Raw genomic sequence first — 20,350 nt, 5'->3', positions numbered from 1 at the left:
GGACCTTTGGCCCAACACGTAAAAACCATCTAACCTATCTACCTAATCCCATTACCAGCACTTGGCCCATAGCCTTGCATGTTATGATGTGCCTAGTGCTCATCCAAGTATTTTTTAAAGGATGTGAGGCAATCCGTCTCCACCCTCCCAGGCAGCACATTCCAGACCACCATCACACTCTGAGTAAAAAGGTTTTCCTCACAACCCTCCTAAAACCCGCTGCCCCTCACTTTGACAAGGAAGAGTATTCATCAACGCAAAGAGGTTCTGAGGAACAAAGGGACCTTGGCCTTTTTCACCACTCCATTAACATGCCCTTCTACCTTCAGAGATCCATGGACAAACATGCCAAGGTCCCTTTGTTCCTCAGAACTTCTCAGTGTCATGCAATATCCAACCTCTCCTCATACCTAAAATCCTCCAGACCAGGTAACATCCTGGTAAATCATCTTTGAACCCTCTCCGAATCATCCACGTTCTTCTGGTAGTGTGGCGACCAAAACTGCACTCAATATTCCAAATGTGACCTAACTGAAGTTTTATACAGCTGTAACATAACATGCCAACTCGATGGCCAGGCCGATGAAGGCAAGCATCTGTATGCCTTCTTGACCACCTTATTCTCCTGTATTGCCACTTTCAGCTATCTGTGGATCTGTATGCCTAGATCCCTCAAAGCTCATATGGGTTCTGCCATTTACAGTATAATTTGCACCTGAATTTGACCTTCCAAAATGCATCCATAAGACCATAAGACATAGGAGCAGAATTAGGCCACTTAGCCCATCGACTCTGCTCTGCCATTCAATCTTGGCTGATTTTTTTCTCATCCCCATTCTCCTGCCTTTTCCCCATAACCCCTGATCCCCTTATCAATCAAGAACCTATCTACCTCTGTCTTAAAGACACTCAATGACCTGGCCTCCACAGCTTTCTGCGACAAAGAGGTCTCTGGCTGAAGAAATTTCTCCTCATCTCTGTTTTAAAGGATCGTCCTTTTAGCCTCTGGTTCTAGTTTTTCCTACTGGTGGAAACACCCTCTCCACATCCACTCTAACCAGGCCTCGCAGTATCCTTTAAGTTTCAATAAGATTCCCCCTCATCCTTCTAAACTCCAACGAGTACAGACCCGGAGTCCTCAACCGTTCCTCATACGACAAGCAATCACCTCGCATTTGTCCGGATTAAACTCCATGTGAGATTTCTCTGCCCAAGTCTGCAATCTATCTATATCCTGCTGTAACCTTTGACAATCCTTGTCACTATCTGCAACTCTGCTCATTTTGTGTCATCCGTAAAACTTGCTAATCAGACCACCTACGTTTTCCTCCAGTTCATTTATATATCTTACAAACAACAAAGATTCCAGCACTGATCCCTGCAGAATACCACTAGTTACTGATCTCCATTCTAAAAAGCACCCTTCCACCGCAGTTCTCCGTCTTCTATGACCAAGCCAGTTCTGTATCCATCTAGCCAGCACATCCTGTATCCCATGAGACTTTACCTTTTGTACCAGCCTCCCATGAGGGACCTTGTCAAATGCCTTACTAAAGCCCATGTAGACAACATCAACTGCCTTTCCCTCAGCAATCATTCTTGTCACCTCAAAAATCTTAATCAAGTTGATGAGATAAGACCTTCCCCGTACAAAACCATGCAGCCTATCACTAACAAATCCATTTGCTTCCAAATATGAATAAATCCTGTCTCTCAGTATCTTCTCCAACAGCTTCCACACCAGGCTAACTGGCTTGTAATTACCTGGATATCTGTTTCCCTTCTTAAACAAAGGAACAACACTGACCATTCTCCAGTCCTCTGGAACCTTGCATGTGGTCAAAGAGTATGTGAAGATATCTGTTAAGCCCCATCTATTTCCTCCCTTGCCTCCCACAGGATCCTGGGAAAGATCCTATCCGGCCCTGGGGATTTGTCTACCTTAATGCATTTTAAGACACCCTATGCTTCCTCCTTCATTATACTGATCTGCCCGAAAGTATTCAAACACCCTTCCCTAACCTCAATATCTCTCGTGTCCCTCTGGTGAATACCAATGCAAAGTACTCATTAAGGATCTCACCCACTTCCTCTGGCTCCACACATAACTTCCCTCCTTTACCTTGAATGGGCCTACGCTTTCCCTAGCTAAAATGCTTTGGGATTCTCCTTAACCTACTGGCCAAGGACATTTCATGGTCCCTTTAACTCTCTTGACTCCCCATTTAAGCTCCTTCCTACTTCCTCCATTTTCTTCAAAGATTACGTCAGTTTTTAGTTGCCTAGACCTTTTTTTTGAGTATGCAGACAATTTCCCCTGTCTGCATAGGTTCCCGAATCCTGCCATTCCTGTCCTTTTTTACAGGAACATACCTGTCCTGCACTCTTATCAACTGGTCTTTAGAAGACTCCCACATGTCATATGTGGATTTACCCTCAAACAGCCACTCCCAATCCACATTCTCCAATTCTTGCCTAATTCAGTTATAGTTGGCCCACTTCATTCGGTGCTCCCTTCATCTCTCCTTACTGCAGTAACTGACTCAACTAATAATGCAATGCCTCCTCCTCTTTTACTCCCTTCTCTGTCTCACCTGAAGATTCTATATCCCAGAATGTTAATCCTGCCCCTCTCTCAACCACGTCGCTGTAATGCCTACTATATCACAATTCCATGTGTCAATCATCACTCTTAGCTCATCCGTTTTACCTGCAATACTTATGAGAAGAGATTCAGTTGGTTGGGATTGTATTCGCTGGAGTTCAGAAGAATTGGAGGAGGGTGGGAGGGGGGGGGGGGGGGGGGCAGGATCTCATAGAAGCCTATAAAATTCTAACAGGTCTAGATAGAGTAGATGCAAGAAGGATGTTTCCGATGTTGGAGGTGTCCAGAACCAGTGGTCACAGTCTGAGGATACAGGGTAGATGGTTTAAGACAGAGATTAGCAGAAATTTCTTTATCCAGAGAGTGGTCAGCCTGTGGAATTCACTACCACAGAAAATAGGTGAGGCCAAAACATTGCATGTTTTCAAGAAGCAGTTAGATGTAGCACTTGAAGGGAATCAAAGGATATGGGGGAAGGCAGAATCCGGCTTTGGGTTCGATGATCAGTCATGATCATAATGAATGGTGGAGCAAGCTTGAATCGCAGAATGGCCTCATCCTGCTCCTATTTTCTATGTTCACATGGTTTGTGAAATGGAAATTGTTATTAAATCCATTTTTTCTTCTGCAAGTTGGCAGTCTGTGGAGATTGTAACATTTAAAGTTAAATATGTTACCAGGCTTGTTACAGCCAGTATAAGAATAAAGAGGTAATGTTGGAGCTGTACTGTTGGTTGGGCCACAGCTGGAGCACTGTGTGCAGTTCTGGTCACCTCACTATAGGAAGAATGTGATTGCACTAGAGGGGGTACAGAGGAGATTTACCTGGATGTTGCCTGGGATGGAGCATTTGAGCTATATGGAGAGATTGGATAGGCATGGATTGTTTTCTTTAGAGCAGAGAAGACTGAGTGGGAACATGATTGAGGTGTATGAGAGGTATGGACAGGGTGAATAGGAAGCAGCTGTTTTGAGGGGTCAATCACGAGAGGGCATAGTTTTAAGGTAAGGGGCAGAAGATTCAGAGGGGATTGAGAGAAAATGTTTTCACTTAGAGGATGGTGGAAATCTGGAACACACTGCCTGGGAAGGTAGTCGAGGCCGGAAACCTTACAATCTTTAAAAAGTATTTGGATGAGCACTTGAAACATCATAACATTAAAGGATATGGGACAGGTGCTAGAAAATGGGATTAGCGCAACTTTAGTGGTAGGTCAGTACAGACTCGATGGGCCGAAGGGCATTTTCTGCTCCATTGATTCCTGTCTAGTAACAAGGGCCGGATCCTCTTGGAGTGTTGTGATAGGTCACCAGATCAGTTCAAAGGGACCCAGTAGATGTGGTGCATTTGAATTTTCAGAAGGCATTTGATAATGAACCACATGAGAGGTTACTGTAAAAGATCATGGTGTTGGGGTGATCTTTAGCATAAATCGAGGATTGGATAACTAAAAGAAAACAAGTTGGGACGTCAGTCATTTTCAGGTTGTTAGACTAACTAGTGGAGTGCTGCAGGGATCAGTGCTGGGGCCCCAACTATTTACAATCTGTATTAATGACTTAGATCAATGGTTCCCAAAGGGTGCGGCGCGCCACACTGGTGCGGCGAGAGAGGATGGCAAGTGTGGCGGGAAGATTCAAGGACAATCAAAGAAACATTTAAACATGGATAGATATTTTTCCAAAGTGAGAGCAAGAGCATCAAGTGATGTTGAGGACGATCCGAGTCCACGTTGTGATCCAGAATCGCTGTTCGAACAGAGTGCTGAAGAAGAATCGTTTAATTCTACACCAGTAGCAGGCCCAAGCAAACCTCCAAAAAAGTTTGTTGACAATATATGGATAGCTATCTGAGTCTCGGTTTCACATGGACTGGAGATGAAAACGTACCTTGGCCTATGTGTTTGATCTGTGGTGAGAAGCTTTCCAATTCCAATATGGTCCCAAGCAAGATGAAAAGACATCTGTTGTCAAAACATGGAAATTTGGCAAACAAGGATGTTCAACATTTTGAAAGGCTTTTGGAACAGCAGAAATGCCAACGATCATATTTCGAAAAACGAATGACAGTCTCAGATAAGATGCGGATTGTATCTTACCAAGTGGCTGAATTGATTGCTCAACAGACAAAACCAGATACAATAGCTGAAAAATTGATTCAGCCTGCCTGTAGCTTGATTGTGAAAACTTTATTTGGTGATGATGCTGAGCGAGAAGTTATGGAAATTCCTTTGTCTGATTGGTTGTAGGTTGGCTAAGGTTACTGGGGAGAATTTAAACTAGATAGGTTGGGGGGAGGGGAGCTAGAAGAGTTGACTAGGATCAAGGAACTAATTGATGGGGTGGAGGATGCAGGGGTAAGGGGAATTACAAAATTAATGGTAGAGGAGAGGGTGCAAGTGAATGAAGGCGGTAATTTAGATAAGGGAGTAGAGGGAGAGGGTGTTCGCGACTCATCAAAGCGGGTCCAGATAAAAGCTGGAATAAGGACACTTTGCCTGAATGCACGAAGCATTCGGAACAAGGTAAATGAGTTGATGGTGCAAATCAGCACGAGTGGGTACGATCTAGTGGCCATTACAGAAACGTGGCTGAAAGGTGACCAGGACTGGGAGATGAATATCCAGGGGTATCAGGCGTTTAGGAAGAATAGACAGGAAGGAAAAGGTGGTGGGGTCGCGCTATTAATAAGAGATAATATCAGGGTAGTACTGAGGGATGACATAGGCTCTGAGGAACAAAACGTGGAATCATTATGGGTAGAGATGAGGAATAGTAGAGGGAGAAAGACACTAGTAGGTGTGGTATATAGGCCCCCAAATAATAATGTTGAGGTAGGGAGGGCTATAAACAAGCAGATAAGGGATGCGTGTAAAAAGGGAACGGCAATAATCATGGGGGACTTCAACATGCACATTGACTGGCAGACTCAAGTCGGTAAGGGTGGAATGGAGGAAGCGTTCTTAGAATGCTGTCGGGATAGTTTCCTTGAACAGCATGTTACGGAACCGACGAGGGAACGAGCTATTTTGGATCTGGTATTGTGTAACGAGGTAGGTAGAATTAAGGAACTTAATGTGAAGGACCCTCTTGGGTCTAGTGACCACAATATGGTCGAATTTCTGATTCAGATGGAAGAGGAGAAAGTTTGGTCCCAAACCAGTGTCCTCTGTTTGAACAGAGGGAAATATGATAGGATGAGGGATGAATTGGCTAAGGTAGACTGGGAGAGCAGGCTGGCAGGTAGGATAGCTGAGGAACAGTGGAGGATTTTTAAGGAGATCCTTTTCAGTTCTCAGCAAAAATATATTCCAGCAAAAAACAAGGATTGTAAGAAAAGGGAGAACCAGCCGTGGATAACGAAGGAAATAAAGGAGAGTATTAAAATAAAAACAGCTGCGTACAGAGTGGCCAAAAATAGTGGAGAAACAAGTGATTGGGAAAAATTTAAGAAACAACAAAGAGAGACTAAGAAAGCGATAAAGAAAGGAAGGATAGACTATGAAGCTAGGCTAGCAATTAATATAAAAAATGATAGTAAAAGTTTTTATAAATATATAAAAAGGAATAGAGTGGCTAGAGTGAATGTTGGACCCTTGGAGGACGAGAGGGGGGAGTTAATAGTGGGAAATGAGGATATGGCTGAGTCTTTAAATAAGTTTTTTGTGTCGGTCTTCACGGTGGAGGACACAAATAGTTTGCCAAATATTAACGATAGAGGGTTGGCAGCAGGAGAAATACTTAATACAATTAATGTTACCAGAGAGGCAGTGCTGGGTAGACTAATGGGACTGAAGGTGGATAAGTCCCCGGGTCCGGATGGAATGCATCCCAGGGTATTGAAAGAAATGTCAGAGGTAATAGTGGATGCGTTAGTGATTATTTATCAAAACTCGTTGCATTCTGGGGTAGTGCCGGTTGATTGGAAAACGGCTAATGTTACGCCGCTGTTTAAAAAAGGAAGGAGACAAAAGGCGGGTAACTATAGGCCGGTCAGCTTAACGTCTGTAGTAGGGAAAATGCTGGAATCCATTATTAAAGAGGAGATAGCAGGGCATCTGGATAGAAATGGTTCGATCAATCAGACGCAGCATGGATTCATGAGGGGAAAGTCGTGCTTGACGAACATGTTGGATTTTTATGAAGATGTGACTAGGGCGGTTGATGGAGGAGAACCGGTGGATGCGGTGTTTTTGGATTTCCAAAAGGCGTTTGATAAGGTGCCCCATAAAAGGCTACTGAAGAAGATTAGGGCACACGGAGTTGGGGGTAGTGTGTTAAAGTGGATTGGGGACTGGCTATCCGACAGGAAGCAAAGAGTCGGAATAAATGGGTGTTTTTCCGGTTGGAGGAAGGTAACTAGTGGCGTGCCGCAGGGATCGGTACTCGGGCCGCAACTATTTACCATTTATATAGATGATCTGGAGGAGGGGACGGAGTGTAGGGTAACGAAGTTTGCAGACGACACAAAGATAAGTGGAAAAGTGAATCGTGTGGAGGACGGAGAAGATCTGCAGAGAGATTTGGACAGGCTGAGTGAGTGGGCGAGGATATGGCAAATGGAGTATAACGTTGAGAAATGCGAGGTTATACACTTTGGAGGAAATAATAACAAATGGGATTACTATCTCAATGGAAACAAATTAAAACATGCTACCGTGCAAAGGGACCTGGGGGTCCTTGTGCATGAGACGCAAAAGCCCAGTCTGCAGGTACAACAGGTGATCAAGAAGGCAAATGGGATGTTGGCCTATATTGCGAAGGGGATAGAATATAAAAGCAGGGATGTCTTGATGCACCTGTACAGGGCATTGGTGAGGCCGCAGCTGGAATACTGTGTGCAGTATTGGTCCCCTTATATGAGGAAGGATATATTGGCATTGGAGGGAGTGCAGAGAAGGTTCACCAGGTTGATACCTGAGATGAGGGGTTTGGATTATGAGGAGAGGCTGAGGAGATTGGGTTTGTACTCGTTGGAGTTTAGAAGGATGAGGGGGGATCTTATGGAGACTTATAAGATAATGCGGGGGCTGGATAGGGTGGAGGCGGAGAGATTCTTTCCACTTAGTAAGGAAGTTAAAACTAGAGGACACAGCCTCAAAATAAAGGGGGGTCGGTTTAAGACAGAGTTGAGGAGGAACTTCTTCTCCCAGAGGGTGGTGAATCTCTGGAATTCTCTGCCCACTGAGGTGGTGGAGGCTACCTCGCTGAATATGTTTAAAGCGCGGATGGATGGATTCCTGATCGGTAAGGGAATTAAGGGTTATGGGGATCAGGCGGGTAAGTGGTACTGATCCACGTCAGATCAGCCATGATCTTATTGAATGGCGGGGCAGGCTCGAGGGGCTAGATGGCCTACTCCTGCTCCTATTTCTTATGTTCTTATGTTCTTATGATAATACAATTCGCAGAAGAATAGTTGATGTGCCAGCTAATATTGAGAAGCGTGTTTCCGAAAGTATGAGGAATTCTAAATTTGCCATTCAAGTTGATGAATCAACCGACATTAGTGGAAAAGCAGTTGCTTGCCTATATCAGATTCATTCACAATGACGAAATAATCACACAGTTTTTATTTTGCAAGGAACTTGAAAAACATACCAGAGGACAAGATATTTTCCAAACCTTGTCTGAGTATTGGGAAAAAGTTGAGATTTCATGGGATTCCCTTGTATTGGAATTTGTACGGATGGAGCGCCATGTATGATAGGGAATGGGAGAGGCTTGGCGGCACTCATCAAACAGAAAAATCCAGATGTAATATCAACTCACTGTTTTTTACACAGAGAGGCATTAATCACCAAGTAGCTGATTTGAAGTTGGTGCTAGATCAGACTGTGCGCATTGTGAACTTCATCAAAGCAAAACCACTAAAGGCGCGGTTATTTGCTCAACTCTGCAAAGACATGGAATCAAAACATCAATGCCTAATTCGGAGGTTCGCTGGATGTCCCGCGGAAAAGTTTTAAATCGGGTGTTGGAACTGAAGAACGAATTAAGAGAATTTTTGGAACAAGAAGGGAACCCATTGTACCACCAACTGGATGACAATGACTGGTGTGCAAAGCTGGCATATTTGGCTGATATCTTTTCCCGGTTGAATGTGCTCAATGCCAGTATGCAAGGCCGCGATGACAATATCCTCACAACTACAGACAAACTAACTACATTAAAAAAAAAGCTTCAGCTCTGGCTCGGAAGAGCGATGCAACATAACCTCGAAACGTTCCCACTGGTAAAAAGTTTTAAAACAAGCAATGATCTTATTGAAACATATAAGATGATTAGAGGTTTAGATAGGGTGGATAGTGATAGCCTTTTTCCTCTGATGGAGAAATCCAGCACGAGGGGGCATGGCTTTAAATTGAGGGGGGGTAGTTATAGAACCGATGTCAGGGGTAGGTTCTTTACCCAGAGGGTGGTGAGGGATTGGAATGCCCTGCCAGCATCAGTAGTAAATGCGCCTAGTTTGGGGGCGTCTAAGAGATCCGTAGATAGGTTCATGGACGAAAAGAAATTGGTTTAGGTTGGAGGGTCACAGTTTTTTTTTTTAACTGGTCGGTGCAACATCGTGGGCCGAAGGGCCTGTTCTGCGCTGTAATGTTCTATGTTCTATGTTCTAATTGTACGGCCTCATACAGGAACATCTTGCAACACTGGTAGAAAAGATTGATCATTACTTCCCATTGTTGTCTACAGAAAAATTCGACTGGGTTAGAGACCCCTTTGCGAATTCCAGCTGTTCAGGTCTGACATTGGATGAGGAGGAGGAAATGGCCTGCAGGAACATAGTAGCATGTAGGGGCTAAAATGATGATAGGGAGGGGCAAGGAGGCCTCCTTACAGGTGTTGACAAAACTGTAAGCGGCTGGATGAGAGATCAAGCTGGAGCTACAAGGGATGTATGAGAGGGGTCCAGAAAGACTGCATGAGGCCCACTTATCCTGGCTGAGCAAAGAAGATCATTCACTTTCTTGCAGCGCTGTTGCCCTGTCCTCTTTTGCAATGAGCTGACACTCACAAGGGCTGCCTCTGCAGCCCAGGCGGGGTTGACCTAGCTGGATGGACGCCTTCTGGAGCAGGGGTAGAATGCATCCCGCCTCTACTGCATTTCATCCAGCATTCTGGTCGTGGCTTCCTCTGAGAAACAAGATGAGGGCTTCCTGGCTGCAATAGATGTGGAACAAATGTTGGGAGCCATTTATATAGAGCTCCCTACTGATTGAAGCAATTAAGGTCGGGGAGGGCAGAGGGCAGGGTCACAAACAGCCATGGGGCCCCACAGTAGCAGGGCTGTGCCAGGTCTCTGCTGCTGTCAGAGCAGAGACCTGCATATGCGCAATTGCATCCTCTGCTGCTATCAGCCAGCTTTCGGGCCCTGTCCAGTCCTCCTACTGATGAGATACAGATCTCAAAATTTTTTCATGCACAAAGTGCATAAGATTTGGACTCACTGAAAAAACAGATCCGAAACTCCCGTTTTCAAGCTTGCTCTGGACTTAGAATTTTTTTCATAAGATTGCCCCCCCTCCCCGAGAGTCTGTAAAGCGCTATAGATTGATTAAGAGAGGGCAACAGTTTAGCAGATGGAACATAATGGTGGGAAAATGAGGTCCAATTTGACAGAATATGAAAGCAGTTATTCACGTTGAGACTACAGAATGCTGCAGTACAAAGGGATCTGGTTGTCCATGTACACACATCACAAAAGGTTAGTATGCAGGTAATAGCAAATAATTAAGTTTAGGTTTACATGCAGACTCCACGCAGACAGTGACCCAAGCTGGGAATTGAACTCAGGTCCCTGATTTATTATTGTCACATGTATTAGCATACAGTGAAAAGTATCATTTCTTGCGCACTATACAAAGCATACGAGAGAAGGAAATGAGAGTGCAGAATGTAGTGTTACAGTCATAGCTAGAGTGTAGAGAAAGATCAACTTAGTGTGAGGTAGGTCCATTCAAAAGTCTGACAGCAGCAGGGAAGAAGCTGTTCTTGAGTCGGTTGGTATGTGACCTCAGATTTTTGTATCTTTTTCCTGAAGGAAGAAGATGGAGAGAGATTATCCGGCGTGCGTGGAGTCCTTAATTATGCTGGCTGCTTCGCTGAGGCAGTGGGAAGTGTAGACAGAGTCAATGGATGGGAGGCTGGTTTGCATGATGGGTTGGGCTACATTCATGACCTTTTGTAGTTTCTTGCGGTCTTAGGCAGAGCAGGAGCCATACCAAGCTGTGCTACAACCAGAAAGGATGCTTTCTACGGTGCATCTGTAAAGGTTGCTGAGAGTTGTTAACATGGCAAATTTCCTTAGTCTTCTGAGAAAGTAGAGGCGTTGGTGAGCTTTCTTAATTATAGTGTCGGCATGGGGGTCCAGGACAGGTAGTTGGTGACCTGGACACCTAAAAACTTGAAGCTCTCGACCCTTTGGACTTCGTCCCTGTTGATGTAGACAGGTGCATGTTCTCCTTTACGCTTCCTGAAGTCGATGACAATCTTCTTCATTTTGTTGACATTGATTATTATTGCCGCACCAGTTCACCAGATTCTCTATCTCATTCCTGTACTCCGTCTCATCATTGTTTGAGATCCGACCCACTACGGTAGTGTCGTCAGCAAACTTGAAAATTGAGTTGGAGGGGAATTTGGCCACACAGTCATAGGTGTATACGGAGTATTGTAGAGGGCTGAGAATACAGCCTTGTGGGGCACCGGTGTTGAGGATGATCGTGGAGGAGGTGTTGTTGCCTATCGTTACTGATTGTGGTCTGTGAGTTGGGAAGTTCAGGATCCAGTCGCAGAAGGAGCACTGTGAGGCAGCAGTGCTAACCACTGTGCCGCCAATAATTAGGAAGACAAATAGCATGTTGGCCTCTATTGCAAGGAGGCTGGAGTATGAAAGCAGGGAAGTCTTTCTATAACTGTATAGGGGTTTGGTGAGGCTGTACCTTGATTTTTATGCAGTTTGTGTCTCCTTGCTTAATGAGGTATATACTGGCATTGGAAGCAGTTCAGAGAAGGCAAACTAGGCTAATTCTTGAGATGAAGTTGTCTTGTGAGGAAACGTTGAGCATGTTAGGCCTGTACGTTTTGGAGTTTAGAAAAATGAGAAGTGATTTTCACCAATGTGAGATGGGAATGAGGAGGAATTTCTTGGGTGTCATTAGTCTTTGAAATTCTCTTTAGTCATAGAGGTTTACAGCATGGAAACAGGCTCTTCGGCCCAACTTGTCCATGCCGCCCTTTTTTTTAAACCCCTAAGCTAATCCCAATTGCCCGCATTTGGCCCATATCCCTCTATACCCATCCTACCCATGTAACTATCTAAATGCTTTTTAAAAATAGAGAATGCTTTTTAAAAATCTTACATAGAGAGAAGTGAGGAGTGGACTGTTAAATATATTCAAACCTGAGTTAAGACAGATTATTGATTGACAAGGTAGTCAAGAGTTCATGGCAGACTGGTAGGAAAGTGGATTTAAGACCATAATTAGATCAGTCATGATCTTATTGACTGGCAGAACAGACTCAGGTCAAATGGTCTATCTGCTCTGATGTGCCTGTTCAGGTGGATACAAAAAAATAGCTTGGCACTATTTGATAAATAGCAGGGGGATTTTCATGGTGTCAATATTTAGCTTTGAACCGCACTACCAAAACAAATTAATTTATCTTGTATGCTGTTTTTGGGATTTTGGTGCTATATTCGTTAGCAAAATAAAGGCACTTCTGAAGAAATTCATGGATTGTGAGGTGCTCTACCTATCCTGTGGGGGTGAAAAATACTTCACTTGTTTTCATGCTTTGCAGATTCCCACTGGGAAGTAGCAGAAACGTAACAGTAATGTTGCTACAGGCAGCATGGTCGGTGCAGGCTTGGAGGGCCAAAGGGCCTGTTCCGGTGCTGTAATTTCCTTTGTTCTTTGTATGATTGGATCTGTATAATGAACTCTGTTGATGTATTATTTAATGACAATATTTACACACAAATCAACAGAAATACTTGGTCAATAGATCTAATGTTGATTTTTATTCCATTCGCTCAAAAAATTAGCATGTAAGAAATTTAAAAATGTAATATGATTGAAAGAGTTGCAACAAATTGTAAATCTAAAGGATTGATTTAGAGGCTTGACAACTTGACAAATCTGTTGATAAATTTTGTTCATTCCACCAGAAAAGGAAAATAAATTCTTAAGCTCTTCTGACAAGACAGTTACCAATAAAAGTCTGTGCAAAGAAACTTGGCAACCAAAAAAATAAAAAAATAGTCCCAAACAAACCCCATTTATGATAGAGATGAGGAATAAGAGCAGTCAACATCTGGAGACAGAAACCTTGTTTACACTGTATAATAGGAAGTAGTTGAATCAAAATAAATTGCTTTCCACATTTATGCTACCTGTAGATGAAATGTATGTACTAGGATCCTGACATAGCCCTGCTTTATAGATGTACCTGATGAGCATTCCCAATGGGCTCTTCTTTAACATGAACTTAGCTTTATCGTGGAGACAGGCTTGTACCTCACCTTTCACTGCGATGTCTGGTATCAGCAGTGCTGCCCTTGAAGGTCAGAATGAGACACCTTGTGTGTGCCTTAGTTACATGGTCAATTGATGATTCTATAGTATCCACCACAGAGAGCAGGGGGATTGGTTGAAGGCTATTATCTTTATGGTGAACTGTATTTTTAAAAAAACTGGAATTCACCTGCACAACATCTAAAGGCAAAATGCAACTTAAAAAACACAATACTTGCTAGTACAAACTGCTGAACATGTTATCATGATATAAGGACTCCACCCTGGTTCCAGCACCAGTACTTTACTCTTAATACAGATATTAATTTCATTTGGTTACAAGAGATAAGAAGAAAATATCCTTTCCACAGCAGACACCAGTTTTCTCAAACAATTCAAATTGTGAGACTGAGATTATGAACTTTTAAAATATCTAATTTGTTATTTACTGTTGGGTATGCCCATTGTCATTCATCATATGGTACAAAGCTTAGACCAGGTAGACATTTGAAGCTCGTTTGAAATTTCATTGAGAAATAATTGTCTCTACTTCTTCTTACCCTACTGTACAGGACCTGTGCTGAAAAATGCACATTTATTGTAATCTTTTAATATGGCCTTTTGAAACACACACGCACGCACACACACATTTGGTCAACTGTTGAATGTAGATGTTTTATTTCCATCAGTTCTATGGAAATAAATGCGCATACTGCTGAAAATTTGTGGTAACATTTTCACGGCATTTTGCATATTTCTTTTTAAAACCCTCATGAAACCAGCACAATTAAAATACTAATAATCTTGGGCTTGTCGAAGTTAAGTAGTTGGCAACTTTCCTGAAGGCTGAAGATGCATCTTTTCAAGAGAGGCAGATATTAAATCCACAACATATCCCAATCCAATTTATATTATTTAAACACAAAGTCTCAAAGTAGGTGCAAGTGTCCTCAGGAAACTGTAGAGAACGCTGAACTCAATGAAAGTTTCCTCAGAACATTCTGTAGACAGCATTAAACTATGTGCATGTATCCTCAAGAAACTCATGAACTCATACATTGCTCAAGGACTAAGTTAATTTCCGACAGCAAAATAAGGCTGATTTTGAACAAGTCTTACAGAAGCTACAAAACTACCAAGTATTTAGTTTGTATCCATTATCATTCATCAATATTTATACCTCTGTAGAGGTAAACTTTGATTTTCACACACAGATTTTAAACTTTAGTAGTTATAGTTTGTTGTATATTTCACCACAGACCTGTTAGTTTGATTGTTGGCAGATCTGAAGTGCACTTTCTATAAGTTTCTCATCCAATAATGGCAAAGGGTAAAGTGAAATTCACTACTGACTGATAGTGCCACAAGAGGGTAATTAATATTCCCAATGAGGCAGATAACTTGTCTAACGTTGTGCATTGGTTGGAACATATTCCAACTCAACAGCCTCCAAGCCACATTTGCAAAAGATAACTTTTCTGTATGAATAGTGCAGCAGAGCTCCCCATACTGCACACTAAGTGTGCAATTGCTGATTACAGAGGGGTTTCAGTCCCAATAATTATTTTGGGAAAACTCTTGCCTCCATTTTTTTCATTATCAGAAACAACTGACATGGTTAAAAACACAGGTAAAGGAGAAAGGATGCAAGTGTACCACATGCTGAGGAGCAGCCGACCATTACATTGTTTGAGATCCCAGAGAATCTTACACCTTTGAAATTCAGGACAGGGCAAGAGAATTATTTCTGTTGTGAGACTGTGGAATGTACTGGCAAAGTGAAAACATAAAGATCACTGCTCAAGTGAAATATGAACACCAACATGTGTATGGCCAAACTGCCTATAATTTCCAGGTAACTGAGGTATAAATCTCTGTCACTATCTACCTGCCCATTGCACAAAGGCTACATCTTTATATTCTACAATGTCGTTTTAAAATTAAGTCTACTGGTAAAAATCTTCAAATTTTGATAAGGTGAGTCAAACACTGGTTGTAGAGATTTATCCTTATACCCCATGAGACGATTTAAAAATTGTTGAAGTTTTGTCAACATTTTTGCTGAAGGAATAGAGGAGCAAATTCTAAAAATTAACAGCATCAAAAATTTCCCAAGAGAAGGGATTTAAAAAATTCCCAGGCGTAAAGGTTGGGTGGGTGGGGGGTGGGGAGGGGGATTACTTCCACTGTTCATTTTCAACCACCAATATGTGAACAGGAGCTTTAAGTAAATGAAATGTAAACTGTTAAAATTCGTACCTTCTTAAAGACTGAGGCATGTTAATTCAATACATTTACACTTAGTAATATAAAAAGACCCAGATAACACTCTGAATACCTCAACATGCCATCCTAATATCAAAAATCCTACAAGATCAGCACAAACCTGATCTTGCATAACATTTCTCCAAGTAATTGTGCAACTATCAGGATCTAGCTGCAATCATGACAGATGCTCGGTTGACATCAGCTGACGATGCTGACACTCAGATATAAGAGGAGACAGATGTGGAAGACAAACCATCTGCATCACAAAGTATTTCAGTCACCCAGCACTGTGATTAAAATATGTACCCAAATATTTAGCAGATCTATTTTTAAAAATCTTTTCTACAGACAGGTTTGATGTTCAGGGTACAATTATCTTCCTCCTTATTGAATGTACAGTTGCACGCACAATTCCTTAACAAAACGTTCCCTAATCTCTGCCACCATGTCAGAAACCTAGGTTTTCCAACTGAACTACTGACTTGAAAGTACATCTGAGATGGTTGAGACTTAACATGGCCATGTGCCTTGGTGCTTGCTCCTAGGGAGTACTGAATGGGAACTTCAAACTCAGCATTCTTTCAGCAAGTTGGGAAAAGTAAATAACTTAGGAGTATGGAATGACAATGAGTGTTTGAAGATAGTTTTAATGAATGGAATAAGTTTTGCACATCATTTGATGAAGAGGTTGGTTTAAACGATAGCTGATGTCATGTCTGTGCCAGTTCTCGCAATGGTAGGACATATGATTATGGCCATGGTCATCTGCATGGAATCTTACTGCTCCAAGTTGAGGGTAGGAAACATGCAGACATCAAGCACCGCTTTTGTAGCTGGGGCCTCGAGGAAATTATTAAAGGAAGATGATTGAAGTTTGGAGTGTGAGAAGGGATCTCATAGAAACTTATAAAATTCTAACAGGATTAGACAGGGTAGATTCTGCAAGAGTGTTCCCGATGGCGAGGGAGTCCAGAACTAGGGGTCATAGTTTGAGGATAAGGGGTAAACCTTTTAGGGCTGATGTGAGAATCTTCTTCACCTAGCGAGTGGTGAATGTGTGGAATTCACTACCACAGAAAGTAGTTGAGGCCAAAACGTTGTGTGATTTCAAGAAGAAATTAGATATAGCTCTAGGGGTTAAAGGGATTAGGGGATATTGGGGGGAAGGAGGGATCAGGATATTGAATCTGATGATCAGCCATTATTAAAATGAATGGTGGAGCAGGCTGGGAGGGCTGAACGGCGTACCCCTGCTTCTAGTTTCTATGATTGCCCCCCTCCTCCCTCCATCCATTTTACTGAATCTCTTTGTGATCTGTTTGAGTATTTGGAGATGAAACAAGAGAAAAAAAGCAATGAACATCTCAAAGAAAAAACTCTCACCTTTTCAAAAAATTAAATGATACTTAATCCAAAAAAACAGAGCTTGGTTTTGTTGTGGAAGTATGCTTTTACCAATCTGAAGATCACAGTTTAAAGAAAAGCCCTCCATGATCACTTTGTAGGTAAGTGATTAATGATCACCCTGACAAATAGTAACAGAACAATCAAATCACTTTCCCCATGGCAATTGTTTCATTATCTTTTACCCAACAGTTTAATTTTGTAGAACTTTCATTGGATCTCAATGCAACATGATCTAGATAACAGAGATATAATTACAATCCCTTAATTCATCAGCTGACTAGGGCTGGGAGCTCCAATGTAATTAACTATACATCAATGATCAGCAGGGTCATGAAGTGGACCTTGAGGACTACAAGATGTGAACCAAACACTTGATAAAACAATTTCTATTGATATTTATGCAAATTTATGCAATCACTTTTTTGAACTGAAAATTGACAATTTTAACCAAAATATTGGCTCAAGATTATAGCTGACATTGGATTTCAATTTGGGATCTGCCAAAACACAGCAATCTCACTGCGGGATATAAAATAATGTTTAAGCACCCTGTTCGTGATTCCCACAGTGGATGAGCAAAATGAATCTTATTGAGATGTTTATGAGCGTACCTGAAGCAGTTTTGCTTGTGAAACATAATTTAACAAAAATAATCCAGTTGTGGAAACATAACCATAAGTGAAGGGAGATTACTGGAGACAGATGATGCCAAGGTGCTGATGGCTGTCTACAGTGGAAAAATGATCAGTTTCAAGAAGTTATTAAATACAATGAACCTGAAATTCCAGATCACTGCTCCACTGCCAGATACCACTATGCTCTGGAGTTGGTGCCATCCCAAAAAGCAGGGACTAATACAATTCAAATAGTTGATGTTTGTGGCCTGTGCCTGTAGAGGCTCCCACCTCAAAGAAGTGCCAGAATTTCAGAGACACTCCAACTGGCAAAGCTGGAGGTCCATATCAGGCTAAAAATTGAAATTTTAAAAAGCCAAAGTAATTAAATAATCAACCCCTCCTGGGATCAATTTTTTCCCCCAATTGTTAGCGGTCTATGTGAGTCCGATTAAGAATTCAATGCTCGTTATCAATAGGCATGACTTCCACTGGGTGTATTTAGATGTATAGAACAGAACTCCTCTGATAGCCCAGAAACAACTGCAAACATATCCCCAAAGCTATTTTGCAGATGTGGAGGATGGGGGATTTGGTGGAAGACTTGTGATTCACGCCACTGACAGGCTTTACTGAAGCCAGTTGATTCATAATGCACATCCCCACCACATCTGCTCACCCTACCCCATGCTTATAGAGAATCAGCTGAACTTTTAACTTCCCCCATCTCCAGGATTTTGGGCTCCAGAAAAACTAAATGATAAGTCAAAGGCACCTGAGCAACTTAAATGATGAAGGATTTGAGATCCCATGTGCTTGCTATCAAACCCACCTGCTTCACGTAGTCTCTAAGCTGCTGGATGAAATACCCCATGGAAACAAGGTGCTCATCTTAGCAGCAACTGACAATGTAAGAATAACACTATTTGAACTTGCAGCTACAAAGGTGCAAGTTCAGGACACCACCCAATGGGTAGAAATGAAGGGATCCTGTTAATGGCACCCTTGCACCTTTGCTTTGGGTCACATCCATTTGGTAAAATATAAGTAAACGAACAAGAGATATTCAGAAAGTCTTTCTTTTCCACTAATCACAAGTACTTATTGAAAACTGAAAGAAAGAACTAAATGTGTGCAGCATTGTATCATGTTTTAACAGAATATATAGATGTGAGTTACATGGATACAGAGTGTCTGACTTCTCAAGACCCAACCTTTCCCCGCTTCCTACATTTAAAAAGGCAACTGGATGGCAAATTAATATGACTGACTATTGCTCAGGTAAAATGGGATAAGAAAAAACAGTTTACAACTGATTTAGATTTCAAGAATTACATCTCAACATGCGCAAAATGAGGGAAAAAACAATTATAGACGCTTGCACTGATTAACTTACATTATTGATTGGACTGACAGACAAGTCTTTGATTTGGTTAAGCATTATCACAATAATAATAGCTAAGGAAGGCATCTCTGTATCCTTAAACCCTGTGAACTGCCATTGCTTTGAATTTTAGAAAAATAACATAATTCCACGACACCCTTACCATAGAGCACATATCATCAGGCTTTTATACTCAATGCATCTTCCTATATGTATAAACTGCGCCATTGCAATGAGACAGGGCCACACTCCTGGGAAATGCAGCACAAACTGCTCTATCGTTAGCTGTCTCCAAGATTTGTGCTCAAATTATAACCCACCTCCTAGAGGAAAAACCAAAAGAAACACAATTGTTGTGCAAATTTTTTCTTTCAATTTACGTGACTTTTCAGCACACTGTGATTCGATTTCAACGGACTTGTAAGAATCTTTGCATAATATTACAGTAAGAAGACTCTCTTCCTCTGGGAACAAAGTCAGAAAAAGCGGCAAGCAGTGAGGGGGGTGGGGGAAAGAAAAGCACGACGGTGTGATGAGGCTGCCTGCAATATCTCCAAATGCAGCACATGGGAGAGCTCTCCTTCCTCCCTTCCGTCCTCCCGTTCTTTGCTGTGTCTTGTCATTTTCTCATTTCCCGCTCACTGTCATTAGTCATCACTTGTTAATAAAAGGGTCAATCCCATTCAGCACATTACGCATTGTTGGATTTGCTCAGTTCCTGTCTGATTGCTGTGGAAGAAAAGGAAGGAATGCTTTAGTACAATCTAATCTGTTTTAGTTCAAAACTGAAGTTATTAATACATTTTTATACTGTCTGATTTTCATCCCAATAAGTTTTCCTTTGAGTCGTTTGGTAGTACAAAACATGAGTACTGCTGAAAAAAGACATTTTGTCAAAGCTTTTCATCTTGCACTCATCAGGCTAATCACAAAAATACCAATGTCAGGGGAAACAACAATTTTAGGTATGAAAAGAGAGTGCTGTTTGGTTGGTAAGTGATTGGTAGAAGCATTGCCGTGGAGAATGCACCAGGGGCATCACACTGGCACTGTGGTTAGCACTGCTGCCTCACAGTGCCAGGGACTCAGATTCAATTCCTGGTTTGAGTCACTGTCTGTGTGGAGTTTGCACGTTCTCCCCGTGTCTGCATGGGTTTCCTCCAGGTGCTCCGGTTTCCTCCCACAGTCTGAAAGATGTGCTGGTTAGGTGCATTGACCTGAAGAGGCGCCGGAGTGTGGTGACTAGGGGAATTTCACAGTAACTTCATTGCAGTGTTAATGTAACCCTTACTTGTGACTAATAAATAAACTTTAACTTTAAAGTTCATGGTGAGTGACAGTTTGGTGTCAAGCATTACTTGAAAATTTAAAACCGACAGCTTGACTTTGATGATCAAGGCATTGTCCTGAGGAGTGAACCAGTGAACGGCTATCAATTATTTTGTTTAGCTGAAACAGGTGAAATGCATGTAGATGTTTCTTTTCTCTGCAAAGAACAGGTGTATTAATATATGCTGCTTCCAATAAATGGATCGTGAGCTCAAATGAT

At 42.0% G+C, this 20,350-nt stretch overlaps 1 protein-coding gene across 9 annotated transcripts in view; it reads right to left on the bottom strand.

Moving 5' to 3' along the window:
• Positions 1-12,616: 12,616 nt before the first annotated feature.
• enah (ENAH actin regulator) overlaps positions 12,617-20,350 on the bottom strand; it is a 570,439-nt gene continuing 562,705 nt past the window's right edge. For all 9 annotated transcript variants that reach the window (XM_078212124.1, XM_078212114.1, XM_078212122.1 and 6 more), the window contains one exon: positions 12,617-19,530. In XM_078212124.1, coding sequence (XP_078068250.1) covers positions 19,493-19,530 — 38 coding nt within the window. In that variant the 3' untranslated portion in view covers positions 12,617-19,492. The remainder of the gene's footprint in view (positions 19,531-20,350) is intronic.

Source organism: Mustelus asterias, chromosome 5, assembly GCF_964213995.1.
Source record: "Mustelus asterias chromosome 5, sMusAst1.hap1.1, whole genome shotgun sequence".
Lineage (NCBI taxonomy): Eukaryota > Metazoa > Chordata > Chondrichthyes > Carcharhiniformes > Triakidae > Mustelus > Mustelus asterias.
Note: the sequence above shows the minus strand (reverse complement) of the source record. Positions and strands in the feature narration are given on the sequence as shown.